Source organism: Rhinoraja longicauda, chromosome 1, assembly GCF_053455715.1.
Source record: "Rhinoraja longicauda isolate Sanriku21f chromosome 1, sRhiLon1.1, whole genome shotgun sequence".
NCBI classification, from domain to species: Eukaryota; Metazoa; Chordata; class Chondrichthyes; order Rajiformes; family Arhynchobatidae; genus Rhinoraja; species Rhinoraja longicauda.
Genome location: NC_135953.1, coordinates 92679105 through 92698126, shown reverse-complemented (window position 1 = coordinate 92698126; position 19022 = coordinate 92679105). Strand labels below are relative to the sequence as shown.

Below are 19022 nucleotides of genomic sequence, written 5' to 3'. Positions count from 1 at the left end.
TGTTTCTGCCTGCCCCTGTCCCACGGAAATGATTTCCACATACCTCGACTCCATCCCTGGTCCAATCTCTCCCGACCTATGTCCAAGATACCTCACATGCCCTTCATCACTTTAATAACTTCTGCATTCCGAGCCCCCACTCTCTCATCTTTACTATGGATAGTCAGTCACTCTACACCTCCATCCCCCACCAGGAAGGCCTTAAAGCCCTCCATTTCTTCCTTGACCGCAGAACCATCCAATTTCCCTCTACTAACACTCTATTCCACCTAGCGGAGCTGGTCCTCACCCTCAATAACTTCTCCTTTGACTCCTCCCACTTCCTCCAAGTCCAAGGCATAGCTATGGGCACCAGCATGGGCCCCAGCTATGCCTGCCTCTTTGTAGGGTACGTTGAACAATCCCTGTTCCAGGCGAACACTAGCGCTATCTCCGAACTCTATCTCCATTACATTGATGCTACCTCCTACACCCATGCAGAACTCATGGACTTCATCAACTTCACCACCAATTTTCATCCTGCAGTCAAATTTACTTGGACCATCTCCAACAACTCCCTCCCCATTCTTGATCTCACAGTCTCCATCACAGGAAATAAACTATTGACTGGCGTCTATTATAAACCCACTGACTCCCACAACTATCTCGACTACACTTCTTCCCACCCTGCTTCCTTCAAAGACTCTATCCTCTACTCCTTATTCCTCCGTCTATGCCGCATCTGCGCCTAAGATGAGGTGTTCCATACTAGAACATCCAAGATGTCCTCAGTCTTTAGGGAATGGGGGTTCCCCTCTCTTATCCTAGATGAAGCGCCCTCACTCATGTCTCCTTAGGACCCCGCAGCTCCGCTCTTGCTCCCCCTCCCCCTAGTCGCAACAGGGACAGAATCCCCCTAGTCCTTACCTTCCACCCTATCAGCTATCGCATACAACACATAATCCTCCAAAATTTCCACCACCCCCAACGGGATCCCACCACTAGCCACATTTTCCCATCTCCACCCCTTTCCGCAGAGACCGTTCCCTCTGCAACACCCTGGCTAACTTATCCATTCCCACCCAAACCACCCCCTCCCCAGGTACCTTCCCCTGCAACCACAGAAGATGCAACACCTGTCGCTATATCTCCTCCCTCAACTCTGTCCTGTGTCCCCGACAGTCCTTTCAGGTTAAGCAGAGGTTCACTTGCACCACCTCCAACCTCATCTACTGTATCGGTTGTTCAAGATGTGGACTCTTGTACATCGGCGAGACCAAACGCAGACTGGGCGATCGTTTTGCGGAACACCTTCGCTCAGCCCAACTGAACCAACCTAATCTCCCGGTTGCTGGACACTTTAATTCTCCTTCCCATTCCTACACAGACCTTTCTGTCCTCGGTTGTCTCCATTGTCAGAGTGAGGCTAAACACAAATTGGAGGAACAGCATCTCATATTTCACTTGGGCAGATTACAACCCATTGGTATGAATCTTGATTTCTCTCACTTCAGGTAGCCCCAAATTCCCTCTCTATCCCTCACCCACCCAAGTCACACCAGCTTCTCATTTTCACCCTATAGACAGCTTGCAATGGCCTGTCCCCTTTATCATCGTTACTTTTTTGCATATCTTTCATTCATTGTTCTTTATCTCTCCACATCACTGTCTATATCTCTCATTTCCCTTATCCCTAACTAGTCTGAAGAAGGGTCTCGACTTGAAACGTCACCCATTCTTTCTCTCCAGAGATGCTACCTGTCCCTCTGAGTTACTCCAGCTTTTTGTGTCTATCTTCAGTTTTGTGTCTACCACCTGGAAGTTAAAATTTCTCTCCAGCATTGTTGGTATTCAAATCCCATCCTGTGACCTCGCTGACAGTGGCAACAAAATGATAGAAGTAGAGTCAGACAAACTCTTTCCTTATCTATCATATGGAAGAACACAAAGTGAAATATGTCCGATTGCAGTAATACATCTTAATATGATTATCGTGATGCTAATTTTCTGTAAATATTGTTCGTGACATCATTTTAATGCATCCATGTTTTTTTCCAGCCTCTGTATTGCCCGATTTCGAACAACAACATGAACTGAGCCAGTTGTAGAACCATTGAAATTATAATTTTTATTATCTATAATTGTGCTCTGCAGGTGTCTGCCAGCTAATGAACAAAATGGGTGAAACCTTTGACAAAATCAAGGCCTTCAACAAAAACGATGAACAATTTTTGGAAGCATTTGCCATTTTTTGTGGTCTGGGCCTACAGAACACTCAAATGTATGAAGCTGTTGAAGTGGCAATGGCAAAACAGATTGTGACACTTGAGGTAAGAGGCAAAAAGGAGATTTTAATTTTCATCACTACCTTCTAAACCCACCATTTAGTCCACCCTCATCCATTGAACTGATCTTCATTTCCCGAAGGCTGCATTTAAATTGATCGCTTGTGTAGAAATAGCCAGAGATATATTATTACAATTATTCACGAGCTACTTCAGGCTTCTAGAAGGACAGAATCGGACCCTGTTACTAATGTCTTAGTAACTGCCCAAACAAAATCTTTGATTCCCTTTGACCCAACCCATAAAATATTATCTATATTCAGAAGGCGAGTGAAGAGACTAGAATTAGTGTTGGGGGGTAGGGCTCTTGTCTTATAAAGGGCACTTTCGGCCAACAAACGTCCTTGTTCTTGTCCTGGGAAGCCTGGAGTGTCCAATGAAAGACTGGTGCCGGCTCCCAACCTGTAGAATGTAGCATGTGATCAAAACCTGGATCTCCAAGAATTCGGACTATGATACACTAGAGATTGGTGTCCTTTGCAAGATTACTGATTTAAGGCTCCTGAAATTGGAGATTCCCAGATCCTTTCCAGCTCCGTTTCTAAGGCGGGCATGTGGAGACGCACGCAAAATAGAGTAAGTATAATAATAATAATAATAATACATTTTATTTATATAGCGCTTTTCATATACTCAAAGACGCTTTACAGAGATTTTGAGAACATAGGGAAATTAATAAATAAGTAAATAAATAAATGAACAGAGAAAGGAGACAGTAGGTGAGGTGACCTTCAGTGGTTGAAGGCAGTACTGAACAGGTGAGACTGCAGCGATGTTTTGAATGTGGTGAGTGTGGGGGAGTCTCTAACGGTTTGGGGTAGTGAGTTCCATAGGGTGGGAGCAGCGATGGAGAAAGCCCTGTCCCCCCAGGATCTGAGTTTAGTCCGGATGTGGGGGGATAGGAGATTGGCAGCGGCAGAGCGGAGGGTGCAGGTGGGAGTGTGCCTGTGGAGGAGGTCGGTCAGGTAGGATGGGGCCAGGTTATGGAGGGCTTTGTAGGTTATGAGGAGGATTTTGTACTGGATTCTCTGGGGGATGGGGAGCCAGTGGAGTTTATAAAGGACGGGGGTGATATGGTCACGGATCGAGGTGTGTGTGAGTAGACGGGCAGCGGAGTTTTGAATGTATTGAAGTTTATTGATGATTTTTGAGGGTGCGCCATAGAGGAGGCTGTTGCAGTAGTCCAGACGGGAGGTGATGAAGGCGTGGATGAGGGTTTCTGCAGCTGTGGAGGAGAGGGATGGACGGAGACGGGCAATGTTTTTGAGGTGGAAGAAGGCTGTCTTTGTGATGTGTTTGATGTGTTTGTCGAAGGAGAGGGTTTGATCAAGGATGATTCCAAGATTCCGGATGTGAGGTGAGGTGGATACTGGGAGACCATCAATGTTGAGGATGAAGTTTTGGGTGGATTTGGTGAGCATTTTTGGACCAATGACCAAAGTATGTAGAAACAAGGAACTGATTTACAAGATGCTGGTTTACAATAGAAGACACAAAGTGCTGGAGTAACTCAGCAGGTCAGGCAGCATCTCTGGAGAACATGGACATGCAACATTGCGACTTGACTGAGTCTGAAGAAGGATCCCAACTTGAAATGTCACCAATCCACGTTCTCCAGTGTAGGTATGTGCTGGGGATATTCAAACTTAAGAATTCTGCCAACTTTTCTTTGTCACTGGAAGTGGGTCTAAGCAGATGCATTATAATTCTTGGTATTTGCTTTAGAATAATATTAATTTAAAATGTTTTGGAATGTGTATTTCTACATTGTTCATCCTCAATCGCTCCTTGAACAGGATGGCTTGCACGGGCCGGTCAGAAAGCAGGTAATGGTAATCAGATCTTTAATTTCAGAGTCAGTCAAGCTAAAAATGCCAGATTTCCTTGTTTGATAGGCTAGTCCTTTTAACATTACTGTAATGACTTAATTGCAGTAATACTACCTTCCAGGTTAAATAAGTCTCATCAGCTGATCAGAAATACTTTCACTGTAATTTGGGGGAATGACTGTGAAGTATAAAACCTGGTAAATGATGGTAGAATCCCCAACTTATCCAGACAAGGCCATCAATGAAAATTGTTTTGATCACGTCACAGTGAAAAGAAAGTAATAACAAAATTAGTTTCTCTGATGTAATTTTAATTCCCACCGTGGGCTACCAAAGTGAGGTGTTTCTGATGACAATAACATGTCACAATGGGACCATCTAAGCCCAATGGTACTTAAGAATTTTGCTGTTCCTAAATCTTGCCACAGATATAATTCTCACTGACCCTTCTTTTAAAATGGAACCATCCTCCTTAACAGCTAATGGCAGGTTACTTTTAGTTCGTTGATTTAGGAACTGAACAGACCAAGAAGGTGGTTAGAAAGTGGAATAAATGGCATAAATATTTTTTTCAGGAGCAACCAGAAGACACATGACACGATCAGAACATGTTGCGGGGTTAAAGTGGGTGAGAGAAGCCACATGTTGAATATAAGTGTTCATGCAGATCACTTACATTGAATATTTTGTCTCTATTCTGAAAATTCAGTGACCTGCCTCATGCTTCGCATTTGCCTCATGCTGGATTTCCGCTATCGCAGTCGAGTGGCTCCCTGAAGCTTGGCGGCCTCACTGTCTTGATGATCTCATGAAGAGCTGCATTGGTGAATGGCAACTTAGCCTCAAGCATAGGTCCTGTCCAGGAAAATAGTCTCTGCACAGCTAATACCATCAGAAGCCTTTTTCAACTAGATTCCAATAAATTTAGAAATGGTGGAAAGTCATTTAAGTAATTACAAAGTATAAATTAAATTAAGTTAAATATTTAAATGTAAATAATTTACTTGGGTAAATGAATGGAAAAAATGCTCTTGATTGCAGGCATTGGATAATAATGTGTTCAGAACATGTTTCTATGAACTTTTCAGGTACTTTCATATCATGCATCTGCCACTGAAAATGAAACTGAGGAGCTTCAGGTAACAGCGGTAAAAACACTTTTAATTTTACATTTGACATTCTATTATTTTGTACATCTTTAATTTACATTTTAATTCTGTATAGTTTGTGACCATATTTGGTAAACCTTTGATGTCCGGGCAGGTAAATTTGACAGAGTTCCAGCAGCATTATTAGTGTCAAAACCTTCGCTCTTTCCAAGGTTAAACTAAAGGAAATTGTGGTGCATCCAAGAATGGATATGGGACAAATAGCCTGTTAATGCATTGGAAAAGGTAAAGTAGCAAGTGAGAGGTAGATGTCATCAGTGTATGTGGAAATTGACTTTATTTCTGTGAATAATATCTCGAGGGAAATTCTATAGATGCCAATAAAGAGAGATGAGAATAGATTCATGAGGTGCACAAGAGAAGAAGGAAAGCATTTATTACCAATTCTGTCTGAATGCACATGAAAGAATGTAATCAAGGAAGGGCCTTTCTGACCTATGCAGGAGTTGCATATAAGTGCTGGAGGAACTCCGCCGTTCAGTCAGCATCTGTGGAGGGAATGGGCAGGGGACGCTTTGTGTATGGACACTTCTTCAGATGGAGTTGTTTTGGAGGAGGGTGTTGTGATTGACTATGTGAAAGGTTGCAGAAAGATTAAAGTGAGCAAGGATGATCAGGGTCAATGAGGATGTTACTAGTGACTTTGCTTAAAGCTATCTCGGTGCTCTGTAAAGATTACCTATCCTGACAAGTTATCACATACAATGTGCTCCTCAGCTTCCGATGGGGTTCCGTTCCGAGAAACCCATCGGAAACCAAAAGTATTATAAGTCGAAATGCATTGAATACACGCGATCACGTGGCCGGAAGCAAGTGGCTGCCGTTTGTACCATCGCAAAGTCGAACTATCGCAAGTCGAAACATCGTAAGCCGGGGAGTAGCTGTAGAAGTAAAGACTGGAGTAGCAAAAATTGTAATAATTTAGCATTTACATTATGTTCATAGAGTCATAGAGTGATACAGTGTGGAAACTGGCCCTTCAGCCCAACTTGCCCACACAGGCCAACAATGTCCCAGCTACACAAGTCCCACTTGCCTGCGCTTGGTCCATATCCCTCCAAACCTGTCCTATCCATGTAACTGTCCAACTGTCTCTTAAACGATGGTATAGTCCCAGTCTCAACTTCCTCCTCTGGCAGCTTGTTCCATACACCCACCACCCTTTGAGTGAAAAAGTTACCCCTCGGATTCCTATGAAATCTTTCCCCTTTCACCTTGAACCTATGTCCTCTGGTCCTCGATTCCCTTACTCTGGGCAAGAGACTCTGTGCATCTACCCGATCTATTCCTCTCATGATTTTGTACAGCTCTATAAGATCTCCCCTCATCCTCCTGCACTCCATGGAATAGAGACCCAGCCTACTCAACCTCTCCGAAAGCTCACACCCTCTAGTCCTGGCAACATCTTCATAAATCTTTTCTGAACCCTTTCAAGCTTGCAATATCTTTCCTTTAACATGGTGCCTAGAACTGAACACAATCTTCTAACTGCGGTCTTATACAACTGCAACATGACCTCCCAACTTCTAAATACTCTGACTGATGAAAGCCAAAATGCCAAAAGCCTTTTTGACCACCTTATCTACCTGCGACAAGACCTTCAAGGAACCATGCACCTGGACTCCGAGATCCCTCTGCTCTACAACACTACCCAGAGGCCTACCATTACTGTGTAGGTCGTGCCCTTGTTTAACGTCCCAAAATGCAACACCTCACACTTTTCTGTATTAAATTCCATCACCCATTCCTCCGCCCACCTAGCCAATCGATCCAGATCCTGCTGCATTCTTTCACAACTATCTTCACTATCTGCAAAACCACTCACTTTTGTATCATCAGCAAACATGGTAATCTTGCCCTGCAAGTTCTCATCCAAATCGTTGATGTAGATGACAAACAGTAATGGGCCCAGGACCGAACCCTGAGGCACACCACTAGTCACAGGCCTCCAGCCTGAGAAGCGACCTTCCATCATCACCCCCTGCCTCCTTCCATAGAGCCAATTTGCTATCCATTCAGCTATCTCTCCTTGGAATCCCATGCGATCTAACCTTCCAGAGCAGCCTACCATGCGGAACCTTGTTGAATGCCTTACTGAGATCCATGTACACAACATCCACAGCTCTGCCTTCATCAACCTTTTTGGTCAGGTCTTCAAAAAATCAATCAGTTTGTGAGACACGACCTCCCACGTACAAAACCATGCTGACTATCCCTAATCAGACCTTGCCCATCCAAATGTTTGTAAAAGTAACTTTCCAACTACAGACGTAAGCTCACCGGCTTATAGTTCCCAGCATTTTCCCCTGCAGCCCTTCTTGAAAAGAAGCACACCATTTGCCACCCTCCAGTCTTCTGGCACCTCTCCTGTATTTAAGGACGACTCATAAATTTCAAACAGGGCTCCCGCAATTTCCTTTCTAGTTTTTACGCAATGTCCTTGGATATATCAGATCAGGCCCTGGAGATTTGTCTACCTTCATACACGACAGTACCTTCAGTACTTCTTTGACAGAAACACTGACTGCTCTCAAGGCATTTCCATTGACTGCCCCAAGTTCCTCCGTCCTACTGTCTTTCTCCTCAGTAAATACAGAGGAGAAATACTCATTTAGGACCTTGCCCGTCTCCTATGGCTCCACACAGAGGTGACCGCTTTGATTCCCGAAAGGTCTCACTCTCTCTAGTTACCCTTTTCCCCCTCATATATTTATAAACTCTTTTGGGATTGTCCTTAGTGCTACCCGCCAGAGCTATCTCCTGGCCCCTTTCTGCCCATCTGATCTCTTTTGTCAGTTTACTCCTTAGTTCCCGAAACTCCTCCAGGGATGCACGATCCCAGCTGCCTATACCTGTTCCATGCATCCTTCTTGTTTATGACCAATGACTCAATTTCCCTCATCAGCCAAGCTTCCTTACGTCTGTCTGCTTTGCCCTTCATTCTAGCGGGAACATACATAACCTGAGCTTTCGTCAGCATACTTTTAAAAACATCCTACTTGGCCGATGTTCCTTTCCCCTCAAATAACCTGCTCTAGTCAACTTGAGCAAGACCTTCTCTCATACCTCCAAAGTTGGCCTTACCCCTGTTGAGCATTTTAACACATGGACCCTCTCCGTCCCTATCCATAACTATCTTAAACCTGATCAAACTGTGGCCACTGGTCCCAAAAGGCTCCTCCACAAACACATCATTAACTTGCCCTTCCCAGTTTCCCAATACTAGATCCAGCATTACCCTTTCACGTGTGGGGGCCTCTACATACTGCTTAAGAAAACTTTCCTGAACATTTTTGAGGAATTGTACCCCATTTAAACCCTTCACACTATGATTTTCCCAGTTAAAATCCCCTACTCCAACAACCTTATTTGACCTGCAGCTGTCTGCAATCTCCTGGCATATTTGTTCTTCTAATTCTCGTTGACTATTCGGGGGTCTGTGGGACACTCCCAATAAGGTACCAATCCCTTTCTTGTTCCTCAGCTCCACCCATATAGCCTCACTGGACGAACCATTCGCAATGTCACCTCTGATCACAGCCGTGACATCCTCCTTAACCAAAAATGCAACCCCCCCTCCTCTTTTTCCCTCACCCCTGTTACTCCTGAAGCTCCTGTACCCTGTAACATTGAGCTGCCAGTCCTGCCCCTCCCTTAACCAGATTTTAGTCATGGCTACAACGTCCCAGTTGCTCATACCTATCCATGCCCTAAGCCTTACCCATCAGGCCCCTTGCATTAAAATATGTGCAGTTTAAAGCAACCCTCCATCCTCCCTCTCCGCCTTTCACCTGTATTCTGTCCACTAACCTTTCCCACACCACCCTCCATACCAACTTCTAGCCTCTCACGTGCCTCTGTCCTGTACGAGATCCCACCTCCCTACCAATTTAGTTTAAACCCTCCCGTGTAGCATTAGCAAACCTGTAAATGTTGTTTTCCTTTTTACAGGTCAAGACGGTTCCTTCTGCTCATTCACTTAAGCTACTAGATTTTAGCTTCAGTGATTTTGAGTTGTCTGAAGTTGAGACAACATTGGCTGCCATCCGGATGTTCACTGACCTGAATTTTTTACAGAATTTCCAGATGAAATATGAGGTATATCTAATATGTGGATCCACTACTGAGCCAAATGATTAATCCTATAAATTTAAGTTTTGGCGATGAGCACAAAGGAAGCCTTAATAATTTATTTAGTAAGTGGGATTAAAAAAAACTTTTAACGACAGTAAGAAAAATAAATCATAGAATTTTGAGCACTATATATCTTGTTAATGTAAGAACCAGATTTGATTAGAGGATGAAACAGTTTTCCATGATTTTGAAGCAGAAATTTTGAAGGATGTCTAGTATTCCTCCTTACTCAATATCAAACAGGTACAATTTACAGGTACAAGACATTTATTTACAGCACTTTCATTCGACCTACTGGGTAGAGAAGTATTAGTTCTGTGCCTGTAATAGTAAACGCTCTGATTCTGCACTTCTGCATTCAGAAATGGAGATTAGGAAGTTGACCATGAAAATCAGTGAAACCAAGGGTTCTGCCAATCTTATCAGTTTGGAATTTGCAGTCAGCAGCAAGCCAACCAATATAGAACATGGAACAAAGAACAGTCCAACACAGGAACAGGCCCTTCAGCCCACAATGTCTGTGCCAAATATGATGCCAAGAAAAAATTATCTCATCTGCCTGTACATCCAATTTGAGTTTTCAGCTGGAGCCTTGCTGAAACAATCCGGCCCAACCTTCAACTGTGAGGTGCTCTATTACTTGTGCCAGTATTTCAATAGCATCAAATAATGGCTGGAGGAGGTAGTTGGAGAATAGGTCCCAGCCAAAAACTAGTTAACAAACAAAACCTTTGACAGCCCACTAAACCAGTTGGCAAATTTCTGACATTCAGAAACATTAAATAACTATTCAAATCTGTTAAAAATTATTCAATATTGAAAATATTGATAAAACATAAGTATTGAAAAACTTAAGTGAAATGAAATAATTTTAATCAACTTTTAAAATAATGGTAATACTTATCTTGGTAGATATCTCCAAGCCATCCTCCTTTGAAATTAATGGAGAAGGACTCACTGCAGTGGGTTTAAATTAGTGTGGGCAGGTATCTAAAGGTTTCTGGCATTTATATAGGGAAGTGCTGCTGGAATTTCCCTGCGAAATCCAAATATTATTTGCCACTGAAAAATTAGAACCATATTATATTTTCTGAACCCTACTCGTATTACATGAAACTTTCATTTAATTCCAAATCATCTGCAATGGAACAACAGGGATGGTGGGTTGATGTTTAATATTGCAGTGAGCCAATGCATTTCTGTTGGTGAATAATCAGAAATAATTATTGAACAACAAAATAATCTTTATGGCTCAGCTTCAGATGAGTCATTATACATTTTTTAGTAAATCAGCCATCCTCCTGCAAGGCTCTTTCAGGGCAAACTGACCTTTAAGCTCAAATAACATTGAAAATAATATACAAAAGACCTGAGATATTTCATGCTGATTCAAATCAATGTCAAAATTATGGATTTTTTTTCACTAATGTAAAGAATAAATTGCAACCTTAATTACAACTACTCATTCTAGTTACGAAGGGGAAAAATAAATGCTGTTTAAGTTGCAGATAAATTACATCCTTTGGCAGTTTTCATCTCCCATCTTTCCCAATATTTAATGGAACTTGTCGATATAGATAAAATAATAATTATTAAAACCCTTCCACTGTGTGGATGAGAGTTATTTCGCGATTAAATTGGAATTGGTCTAATCCATTCTCTGCTAAATAAAATCAAAACAGTACTCAAATAAAGGGAAATTAATAACTTATCTTTGGATGAGAATTCTTTTGCTATTAAATTGGAACTGGTCTAATCCATTCTCTGGTAAGCAAAATCAAAACAGTACACAAATAAAGGGAAATGAATAACGTATCTTACCCATCGTAGCAAATCCTTTCAGCTTGAGACATGCTTTTTAGGCTTCTGTTTCACATGCACCCTCCATTCCAGAGCCCCGCACGCTGTGCTCCTGATATTTTTTGAGTTAATAATGAAGATTTGTAGTTTTTCCCCCAAAGAATTTCTTCTGGGAATGGAGAAAACATTTAATACCCAGTCTATGATGTCATTAACTGTGCAACTGTTTCCGGGTAAACCTCAGCAATGCTGAGACGGTTCATGCCCAAAACTGGGTGGTTCTGGGTGGTTCATACCTAGTTTCCAAAATATTGCTCGTCGACTCAGAAATACTGGCATGCATTTAAAAACGTAGCAAAAATGGGTCCAATTTGTAATCTTTTTGGTAGTAAACTCTCTGCCTCCAGAACATGGTGACGTGATTGTGTGTGCAAATAATAGCTTTGTAATCGTATTGCAGAAGTCTGTACGAATAATTTTAAGAGAATCAGTTCAGTCACTTAATTCCCCCCCCCCCCCCTCCCTTCCCCCCCCCCCCAACCCCCAACCCCACATAATTATTGTTTAAGAAGCTGGAATCTTTTGTAAGAACTGTAGCCAAGTGATTGAGTTAATGAATCAGTAATCCAAAGACATGCTCACTTTACCCCACAAGAGCTTTGATTTAAAATTTGGTTAAATTAATAATCTGGAAATATAAAGCTAACTTTAATGTGGTCGATTGGATTAAAATTTGGCTTGGCCTTAGAAGACTGAGGATAGTGATGAAAGGATTGTTTTCTAACTGGCGATCTGTGACCAGTGGAGTTCTGCAGAGATCAGTGCTGGGACCTCTGTTTGGGATGCATGTAAATGATTTGAACGATAAAACAGGAGGGCTGATTAGTAAATTGGCTGATAACACAAAATTGGCAGAACTGTGGATAGTGAGAAAGGTTGTCAAAGGATACTGCAGGATATCGATCACTTGTGAATTTGTGCAGAGAAACAGCAAATTGACTTTAATCTAGACAATAGTGAGGTTTTGCACTTTGGAAGTTCAGGTGTAAGAAGAGTATATACTTGTAAATGGCAGGACACTTAGCAGTAATAATGTACAGAGATATCAAGGGATGCAAGTCCAAAGCTCCATGAAAGTGGCAACACAAGTGGATAGGGTGGTAAAAGAGGCAAATGGTGTTGCTTAGAGGTATTGAGTTAAAGGTTGACCAGATGCATTTAGAATAATTTATGCAGTCCTGGTTGACACATTATAGGAAGGATGTAGAGGGTTTGGACAAGGTGCAGAAGAGGTTTACCTGAATGCTGCCTGGTTTAGAGGGTATTAGCTAAAAGGACAACTTGGGTTGTTTTCATGGAGCTTGAGGTTGAGGAATGACCTAATAGAAGTATATAAAATTATGAGAGGCATAAAGAGGATAGATGGTCAGAGTCCTTTTCCCATGGTGGAAATATCATAGAAGGGAATGTCAGAGAAGTTTAAGCTTCGAGGGTGAAAATTTATAGATTTACAAAGTAATTATTTACATAGAATGTTAGATGCCAAGAATGTGCTACCAATGGAGGTGATGGAAACAGACACAATAGCAATGCTTTGGTATTATGGACTCAGTGGGCCAAGGGGCCTGTTTCCACACTAAACTAAACTAAACAAAACTAAACTAAACTAAACTAAACTAAGAACACCAACTTCTTGCTCTTTGCGGCAATCAGAATCAAACAAAGCAAACCAACAGAGAGGACACCTTCGCAGGTTGAAATAAGAACTGCTTGAACACAGGGGGCCTCATGGTTGTGCAGAGGTGCAGCTGATGCTTCATAGTTTCAGTCCTAACCTCAGGTCCTGTCTGTGTGAAATTTGCACATTCCCTCACCCCAAAGTTGTGTGGATCAGGACAGTGGTACAGCAGTAGAGTTAGTACTTAGCACCAGAGGCCCAGGTTCGATCCTGACTACAGGTGCTGTATGGAGTTTGTATGTTGTCCCTGTGACTGCTTGTGTTTTCTCTGGGTGTTCCGGTTTCCTCCCACACTCCAAAGATGTGTAGGCTTGTAGGTTCATTGACTTTGGTAAATTTGTAAATTGTCCCTAGTAGGTAGAATAGTGCTAATGTATGGGGTAATCACTGGTCAGCATGGACTCGGTCGGACGAAGGGTCTGTTTCCACGCTGCATCTCTAAAGTAAAGTCTAAAGTTTCAGAAGCATCTAGGCAGTCACATGAACAGGCAAGGAATGGAGGAATATACTGTAGATCATGTGCAGGCAGATGGGATTAGTTTAATTTGACATCATGGTTGACACAAATATTAAGGACTGAAAGATGTGATCTTCTGCTGAATTGTTGCATATTCGATGTTCTTGATGTTGATCTTGAACCTACTGATTATCATAGAGTCCTGTCCAATTCACTAATGTTCATCAGGGAGGAACACGCTTTTACTCAGCTATGTCAATCCAGACACAGAATGTGGTTGACAGCCTTCTCAATGATCTCGTTAGCCCCTCAGTTGTAGCATAACTGCTATTCATCAGTTTAGGAAGGCAGCTGATATCTTCTTTTCAAAGACTCTTAGAGGTGGGCATTAAATTATTTCTTTGCCTGTGATACCCACGTCCCATGAGGATTAAAGGGAAGAGCTTCCATATGGTGGCTACAGAGTAACATTTATACAGATGTCTGCCAAGCTCATCTTTCCTGCTGGTGTCTGTCAAGGGAATTGGTGCAATTTGAGGACTTGGTATGAAAGATGTTCAATGGTAATGAGAGATGGGGCTATTTTACGTTTATTTATAAAAATATTATCAATAATATTTTGATTCAAAGAGAGAGAACAAAACAGGTCACAAATATATTTTTGTCAGTATTTTTTTAAGATCAGTATTTTTCAACGGTATCTTTTCCAGGATCTTTAATTTATCTTTTAACGTTGAAAGTTTTTGCAATAAGATCTATTAATATTGGAAAATTTGGCAAAATAATTTGGGGAGAAAACAAAGTGAGTAAGGAATAGAAATCAGTTCAACAGAATTGGAATTACTAGGTGTGTTCACCTTTAGAAAATAAAAATAAAACTATAAATTACGGTCAAGTCATGGGGGTAGTGCACCTACCTATCCTCAGTAGAGGTTCTGAAATAGCCACTTGATCATGGGCAGTTGGCAGAGTCCAAGTATTTTCACTGCTGTATCAACACCACAAAAAACCAAGACAGCAACAAATAAATGAATGTTAAATTATACGACAGGAGCTTGAGTTAATTATGTTATTAATCATACTATTGCCCAAAAGACCAGATCAAAATGCCCATTATCCTTCTGCATTTAAAAGGTAATTCAGCCCATCAAGTCTAGTCCACCATTCAATCATGGCTGATCTAGCTTTTCCTCTTAACCCCAGTCTCCTGCCTTCTTCCCACAATCCCAGACACGCTTACTAATTAAGAATCTGTCAATATCCACCTTACAAATATCGATTGACGGCCTCCATAGCCTTCTGTGGCAAAGAATTCCACAGATTCACCACCTTCTAACTAAATAAATTCCTCCTCATTTCCTTTCAAAAGGTGCATCCTTTTATTCTGATTTTATGACTTCTGGTCCCAGACTCTCCCACGAGATGAAGCATCCTCTCCTCATTCACACTATCCAGGCCTTTCACGATTCAGTAAGTTTCAATTAGGTCCTTCCTTATCCTTCTAAACTCATTTTAAAGAAGAATTGGTGAATGGCAGCCTCGTTGGCAGTCTGAGTTGATCCAAGTTGAATATTTTATCTATAAAACAACAATTGCATAAATAGTGAATTTTTCCCCCTCACAGGTTCTTTGCCGCTGGATTTTAAGTGTTAAAAAGAATTATCGAAGGCATATAGCATATCACAATTGGAGGCATGCATTCAATACGGCTCAATGTATGTTTGCGCTGCTGAAGTCCGGCAGGATTCAGGTTTGTTTTTTCCCATTTTGTTTTTACATGCTGTAGACTTGTTGCTGATTATTATTTGGGCTCAGCTATGCTTGTGTTACACCTAATCTGTAACCGTGAGGGTGGCCATTTGCACTGTCCAGTGCAAGTGACTAAAATATCCCAGATCCAACCGCATGAAAAAAAACATTTGGATAAATTCGTGCCAGACTTTCCACAAATGTAAGCAACCATTCTTAAAAACCTTTAACATGCCATATTTTAATCCTTAACTAACAGTATTTTGGAAAGTGCATTTGAGGAAATATGCTTAAAATCGAGTGAGGTTAAAAATGTATACTTGATACAGTAAACCCTCATTATTACGGACCTCTTTATAATGGATTTTGGTTATAGTGCACAGACCTACCGACCATCATTGCCAGGCCAGACTGCCGACACCATCATCGGCCCACACTGCCTCGCTGGGTACTTCCAGCCAGGCCGCTGACGGCAGGCCAGTCCCGTACCCTGTCCGCAGCCACTTTCATGCCGGGCTGCTGAGCTTCATCGCCAGGCCGGGCTGTCAATGGCGGCCCACATCACTTTCCTGGCTGCTTCCAGGCGGGACCTGCTGTTGCCACTGCCGGCCCACACCACTTCCATGGCCACTTCCAGACCGCACGTGCTGCCACCATCACGTGATGGGCCGGGGTCATCAAATCACCTGGATTGCAAGCCGAGTTCCAGATCAAGAGTTTGAAGAAGAGTCCCGACCCAAAACCTCATCTATCCATCTTTGCAGAGATGCTGTGTGACCTGCTGGGTTACTCCAGAACCTTGTGCTCTTTTGAATCTCATACTCAGTTATAGCGGAAAATTGGCTATAACAGACACCATTTCCCCTCCCATGGTCCACTATAACGAGGGTTTACTGTATTCCCAGAGCTATCTGCACCACAATTTGCTCCAAATGTGCTCATTTGTAAAATCAAATCAGTACTTCCACATTAAATTACCATTAAAATTCTCGTTTTGGAAATATCCCTGAAGTCAACCTTAGAGTATGTTATTCTCTCTGCATGGACTGATTAACACCTTGTACTATTACCTGTTTGTACCTGTTGACAACTGATCACAGTGCAGTTTAATGTTAATAACAGTAAAACCTGATGAGTTCCATGCAATGACCTCACTGGATTATAGACAATAGACAATAGACAATAGGTGCAGGAGTAGGCTATTCAGCCCTTCAAGCCAGCACCGCCATTCAATGCGATCATGGCTGATCACTCTCAATCAGTACCCCGTTCCTGCCTTCTCCCCATACCCCCTCACTCCGCTATCCTTAAGAGCTCTATCCAGCTCTCTCTTGAAAGCATCCAACGAACTGGCCTCCACTGCCTTCTGAGGCAGAGAATTCCACACCTTCACCACCCTCTGACTGAAAAAGTTCTTCCTCATCTCCGTTCTAAATGGCCTACCCCTTATTCTCAAACTGTGGCCCCTTGTTCTGGACTCCCCCAACATTGGGAACATGTTATCTGCCTCTAATGTGTCCAATCCCCTAATTATCTTATATGTTTCAATAAGATCCCCCCTCATCCTTCTAAATTCCAGTGTATACAAGCCCAATCGCTCCAGCCTTTCAACATACGACAGTCCCGCCATTCCGGGAATTAACCTAGTGAACCTACGCTGCACGCCCTCCATAGCAAGAATATCCTTCCTCAAATTTGGAGACCAAAACTGCACACAGTACTCCAGGTGCGGTCTCACCAGGGCCCGGTACAATTGAAATTCTAAAACATGTGAAGATGGGTTTACTTGTGTTTTTAGGGAAAAGACTCATTCATTCTATCATTCAAGATCCAAGTTCAGGTTCCAGAGGTGAATCACTTTGTGTTAAGGTATACGTTGCTGTAACAAAGCCTCCCATGGCATTAACGCAGTCAGTCAATATACTGTAGGTAGTGAAGCAGATTTTCAGCTTTGGACCATAAGGTCGACAATGTGTAGAACCATGTCAAACAATTCTGATGAAACCAAAAATCAGATGGGTTTGATAATGGGTGAGTGATCTGCTCTACCATATTATCACCCACATAGTAAGTACATGCATTTATATTCATCAATAGAGTCAAACATTGTTTCCTGTGTGACGCATTGTTTTCAGTGTTTTGAGCTTCTACAATGAAAAACTCATGGAATTTTATTTATTACTGATGCCCATGGAATTCTAAAAGTTAAATCTCAGGTTGAAAGGGACATCGGAACTGAATGGCTGAAAATATTTGAACCAGAGCTTCTGAATATTCAGTATTCATTTTGATGTCTTAGTCTGTTTCTTCTTTTAATTCCAACATCTGCAGTTAGTATCGAGTTGCAAACCTTAGCAGGAACAAAACATTGAAAACAGTGCTGATCTGTGAAACTACATGTTGGATTTGTTTTCTGTATTCCGATCAAACTGACAAAAATAATTTTGCACATTTCTTTCTCCGCTTGCATAACTTCCACCCACCCTTAAAAATATTGTATTATCTGGGATTTAATATTGAAAAGTTCAATTGTCTTTTTGTTACAGAACAAGTTAACAGATCTAGAGATTTTAGCTCTCCTCATAGCAACACTGAGTCATGATCTGGATCACAGGGGAGTGAATAATGCTTTCATAAAGAGGTATTGACATTGCAAATGTTGTGAGTCAGACATGTTCCGAACAGTGACTGGATACATGTATTAATGCTATTAACACTATACTGCAGTAGTTTGCTATACTGTTTCTCAAACTGGTTTTCTGGGCTTCAGTCTGGGCTTTCTGGGCTCCATAACTTTCTCTACCCTTTCAATCCTCCAAACATTGCACTACACCAAACTTGGTCTAATCTGCATCCCCAGTTTTCATTGATTGGCACTCATGCTATTAGGATGCTAAGGACTGCAGGGTTCATTAAGGTCGTTCAGCACCAACCTCTCAGGGGCAATTAGAGATCTTGTTAGTAACATAGAAATAGAAGGGGAGTGAGAACAAAGAGGAATATCTACATTGTGTTGTAATGGCAGGAGGGGTTAAATGACAAAATGGGCAATGATAGAACAAAAAAAGATGAGGTTTGAGATAGTGCACAGGTGAATGTGGGAATTTGTCATGTGAAAGTTTGAAGTCATTATTAAGCCTGCAAGTCTGTAATGTGCCCGACCAAAAGACAAGCCTCTGCCCTTAACATTTGATTCTAGGAGAAGTAAAAGCTACTTCAACCATGAACCGTCACTTGCAGAAGGAACCTAATTTAAAGCATTATTTCTTGCAGACATTTTCTTTTTGGTAGAGTTTAGCGAAACAAATAACATGAGTATCCTCTGTCTGATTGATGCTGTGTAGGAGTGAGCACCCACTGGCCCAGCTCTACTGTCATTCCATGATGGAGCATCACCATTTTGATCAGTGCGTCATGATACTCAACACTCCAGTAAGTGACTGACTCATTGTTTTTGTCTTTCATATTAATGAGTAAAGCTGATATTCTAATACTACAAGGGCTGGAGCTTTGTTTTTCCGCATCTGTCCATTAACCAATAACTATTTCAGCATTTTTGGGAGATTTTGCAAAATCTATTTTCAAGCAACTTTGGGTGAGTGGGCAGATGCATGACAGATGCAGTATAATGTGCATAATTGTGAGATTATCCACTTTAGTGGCGAGAACAGGAAGGCAGATTATTATCTGAATGGTGTCAAATTAGGAAAAGGGAAGGTGCAACGAGACCTGGGTGTGCTTGTACATCAGTCACTGAAAGTAAGCATGCAAGTACAGCAGGCAGTGAAGAAAGCTAATGGCATGTTGACCTTCTTTGCAAGA

General features: G+C 41.9%; 1 protein-coding gene across 4 annotated transcripts in view; it reads left to right on the top strand.

Moving 5' to 3' along the window:
• pde5ab (phosphodiesterase 5A, cGMP-specific, b) overlaps nt 1–19022 on the top strand; it is a 92073-nt gene that overhangs the window by 48751 nt on the left and 24300 nt on the right. For 3 of the 4 annotated variants that reach the window (XM_078402406.1, XM_078402381.1, XM_078402398.1), the window contains 6 exons: nt 2134–2309; nt 5242–5301; nt 9274–9420; nt 15076–15201; nt 17747–17841; nt 18545–18632. In XM_078402406.1, coding sequence (XP_078258532.1) covers nt 2134–2309; nt 5242–5301; nt 9274–9420; nt 15076–15201; nt 17747–17841; nt 18545–18632 — 692 coding nt within the window. The remainder of the gene's footprint in view (nt 1–2133; nt 2310–5241; nt 5302–9273; nt 9421–15075; nt 15202–17746; nt 17842–18544; nt 18633–19022) is intronic. The other variant, XM_078402389.1, reaches the window with a different exon arrangement.